The 4,064-nt window shown below is 43.5% G+C and overlaps 1 protein-coding gene across 1 annotated transcript; it reads left to right on the top strand.

Annotated features, from left to right (window-relative positions):
* The first annotated feature begins 821 nt into the window (after positions 1-821).
* On the top strand, positions 822-1,860 carry olig1 (oligodendrocyte transcription factor 1). The gene is made up of 2 exons (XM_030759067.1): positions 822-909; positions 1,075-1,860. The coding sequence occupies exon 2, from the start codon at positions 1,081-1,083 to the stop codon at positions 1,858-1,860; it is 780 nt and encodes a 259-aa protein (XP_030614927.1). The 5' UTR covers positions 822-909; positions 1,075-1,080.
* The last annotated feature ends 2,204 nt before the right edge of the window (positions 1,861-4,064 follow it).

Here is a 4,064-nt window from a genome sequence, read left to right as displayed (position 1 = left end):
CTACCTGAGTATTGTTGCTGACCATGTACGTCCCTATGTGACCACGGTGTACCCATCTTCTGATGGCTGGTTAATAATGCACCATGTCACAAAGGCTCAGATCATTTCACACTGGTTTCTTGAATATGTCAGTGAGTTCGCTGCACTCAAACAGTCGCTAGATCTCAATCTAATAGAGCTTTTTTGGTATGTGGTGGAATGGGAGATTTCCGTGATGGATGCACAGCAGTCAAATCTGCAGCAGCTGTGTGATGCTGTCATGTCAATATGGACCAAAATCTCTGAGGAATGTTTGTAGCAGCTTGTTGAATCTGTGCCATAAAGAATTGTGTACCTCATGAAGCGTCCTGACAACTTTGTTAAGTGAGGACAGCAGCTCACTGAGACTAAAGGGTATATAAAAACATGATAAATGTCAGACAGTGAGAGTTTTAGTTTAGTTTAACTTTAGTTTTCCTCATGTTTAACCTGGTGAAAGCACATTTAGTGCTGATTCTTCTTACACACTTCTTACATTTTTTTTCTAATATCCCGTCTTAAACTGACCCCAAATTTTTAATGAGCTCGTGATGTTGTTCTTTGGGTGAGCACCTAGCTGTTTCTCATTTAACTGTCAAAAATCACGAAGTTGGATGTGCATATGTACATTTCCAAAGAACAAATTGTGTATTGGGGAGGAGTAGAGCTGAGGTGGGGGCACGCGAGGGGATCGTTTAGCTCACTTCTCCTCTGTGTGAGCTGTCATTCTTGCCTTGCGCAGCTGTGGAAATGAGATAAAACTAGGCTGCCACTTTAGAAAGCTCTCATTTGCTCACCACTCTGCAGCCAGAAACCTCAGAAGCCAAAAGTCACGGTGCTGGTGCTGGATGGCAGCTTGCAGTTTTCTGCAAACAAAGGCGAGCTCAACAGGTGGAAGGAATAACAATTAGACTTTGCATCTTGTGGATTTTTTTTTTCTTTTTAAGTTTGAGTAAAGTGTTTTAACTTTTTAAGATTTTTTTTTTGGTTTGTCTCTCAAACTTTATCTTTGGCTGAAGTCTTGACTGAACTGAAGCTCTTCTCTTCACTTCTTAGGAGACTATGAATGTGCTGCCAAACCCAGTAATCAGGGCCCGAGAGCAGCCTCTACCTCTCTGTGGCTCTGGATCTGCCCAGGACTTACCTCACTGCCCTCCAGGGTTCAACCTGAGCTCTCGCCTGAACCCTGCACCCATGCTTGGCCTCCAGAATGGCCAGAGATCAAGCAAGCCTCAGAGGGAGCTGAGCCCGGAGGAGCAACAGGAGCTTAGAAGGAAGATTAACAGCAGGGAGAGGAAGCGAATGCAGGACTTGAACATTGCTATGGATGCTCTGAGGGAGGTCATGGTCCCTTATGCCTCCTCGCCTTCTTCTGCCTCTGCTCAGTCCCACCAACATGGAGCAGCTCCAGGCCGTAGGCTCTCCAAGATCTCTACCCTAGTTCTGGCCAGGAACTATATCCTCCTTCTGGGTTCATCTTTGCAGGAGATGCGACGGCTGCTGGGGGAGGTAAGTGTAGGGATGGGGGTGACCACAGGACCAGTCCCCCGGCTGCTGCTTGCAGGAGGATGGCCCCTCATCTCTAGCCCTGGTCAACTCCTCCTCACCCAGGAATCCCTCCTTTCCTCAGCAGCCTCCTCCTCCTCATCATCATCTCCCTCCACTTCTTCATCATCTGCAGGAGCTAAATGTTCCATGCTTTCTCCAGGTCCCATGGAGGCCCCACTGGCCCCCATGCAGTGGAGTTCTGCAGGTGCTTCAGGAGGGTCCCTGTGTCCCTGTGGAGTCTGCAGACTGCCCAGATTCAACCACTCCACTCTAGTTCCCAGATTCCCAAAATGACACTTCGAAGCTGAAGATCTCTTAAGAATGGACTTGATGACTGTCATGTGTGCAGCATTTTTATATGAATTATTATTTTTCTAACAGTTTTAACATGTTTATAATATGCTACTACACTACTCAACCTTATCATTTGATTTTTTTTAAAGCAATATGGAACTGTTTCATATTTTATTCTTTATTTGTTTTTTCCTCACTCTCACAATTTTCGGCATGTTGGCTATAAACTGTGATGACTGTGAGCATGGTACGTGTATCTACAGTGTTGTGCTGCAGCATTTTGGATTATGGTTGGTGGCAGATTTAAAAGAGGTTGAATAACAATTGTTTAAGGCTGTGAAAACCTGCCTTCTTAGTCTGCTTTCAGCTTTCCTTAAAGCTTGAAAAATGTTAATTTTTTATTATTTCTTTATTTATGTTTCTGTGAGATTATCAGTGTTCTAAATTCGATGGGGTTCCACATCAATCTTTGAGATAAAAGATAGAAAAATATACCACTGTTAGACTGACTGCAGATGCACCAGACTGCTGGACAGCTTAGAACCAATCAAAGCTTACTGTGTAGTGGTTTTCACACATGTGCTGCAGCCCTGAACTTACCTGAATACCTGCAACTATCAGGTCCTTCAGAAATGCTCTACAACCTGCCAGCTCCCACATACAAAGTGCATTTAGTGTCTGATGGCACCCATGCCTGGAGTTCATGAATGAACAGCTTATTAATATAAGCAAATATGACCAGATTTCTTGCAAACTAAGTGGAAAAAGCATTCTGTTGTAAAAATTATATACCGTATATCTTGAGGATTTAGTGTGACACTGAGACTGTTTAAAAGTGAGAGATGTCCTCCTCTGCTGCTGAGTGCAGGGAGGTTTTTATATTATAGAAAACACTTGTTTTCCTCCATTGTGACTTGTACCAGACTTAACTTAATTTTTTAATGCGCAATTAATGTGCAACTTTAAAGAATAATAAAGTCCACATTAAGATATGTGTTTTTTCAGCACTTGCAGATTAAACCTTATTGCTAATATGGACGTTTCTCTACCACTTATTTGTCTTATCTCTCAGTTTTCCAGCTATTCTTCCTCATTTGCTTTCAAAGGCTTTAACTTACTACAACTTCTGCAAGGTTTTCATTCCGACGTTAGCTGCCGTCCTATGGTGAATTCAGAAAGGATGCACTCACTGAAAATAAGTAGGAGCAAACTTCTCCATATGCCAATTTCATTTCATCTTCATCGCTGTAATGTCTGATATACTTCAGACGCTGACTAGATGCTGAGCTGAAAACCATCGTCTACCCTCCACCCCACCTCAAAATTGTGAAACAGTCCTCATCCCGCTCCCCCAATTCATTGCTCCAACAAGCAAAAGATCAAAACCCTCCCGTGTAATTACTGCTCCACAGAAAAAAAGGCCTTTTGATTATTAGCCCCCTCTCGCTCCTCCATCTTCAAATTCTTGATGTTCCCCTGTGTTAAGGAGCCGGGACGGGTGATTCGGTGCTACTCATTACACTCACTCCACAATATGTTCAAACGCCCAGAAAATGTGTCACGCTGAATGGGGTTCACTCCTGCAAACTCGCCACCCCTCTGGAAGAAAGCAGGCAGCCTCATTCTGAGAAAGAATAAGGGGCACTGATAGGGAGGATATTCTCAGCCACAACCTGGCCCTTAGCACGGGCCGCATGAATAATAATAATGAAAATAATCATAATCATAATGCTGATAAAATACTCAAAATAATTGCCACCCTGGAACAAGAGGATTATAGATGGTAGATATGTGAATAGTGCTGAGTGAAAAGAAGGGAATCTGTTAGCATCAGGGAGGACAAAAGAGGAGGTAGATGCCATTAAGTGAGATTAAGCTAAATAAGGCTTGATTTTCTTACAAGAAAAAATGAGGAAAGAGAAGAGGCTGAGAGTGAAGGAGGAGAGGAAGGGGAGGGAGAGAGAGCCTGATTCATGGATCAAAGTGAGATGGCCAGACTTCACGTCTTTCATTTACATATAGCTGCTTTATGCCCTGGAGGGATTAGCTACCTTGCTATTTTCTCCGAGTTGCTCTCTATTCTGCTACCTTTGCCCTCCATCCATTTCCTCCTGCTCTTAGGATGGACTGGCCCGTCGTGTCTCCCCCTCTTTTTTTTTTTAAGTCGGGCTACTTAATTTCTCCCCCCTTTCATTCTCTGCTCT

The sequence above is a fragment of the Archocentrus centrarchus genome, chromosome 21 (genome assembly GCF_007364275.1).
Source record: "Archocentrus centrarchus isolate MPI-CPG fArcCen1 chromosome 21, fArcCen1, whole genome shotgun sequence".
Classification (NCBI taxonomy): Eukaryota; Metazoa; Chordata; class Actinopteri; order Cichliformes; family Cichlidae; genus Archocentrus; species Archocentrus centrarchus.
Note: the sequence above shows the minus strand (reverse complement) of the source record. Positions and strands in the feature narration are given on the sequence as shown.

Bases quoted from the DNA above. Each gene is read 5' to 3' on its own strand.
- olig1 (XM_030759067.1), top strand. From the start codon at position 1,081: ATGAATGTGCTGCCAAACCCAGTAATCAGGGCCCGAGAGCAGCCTCTA.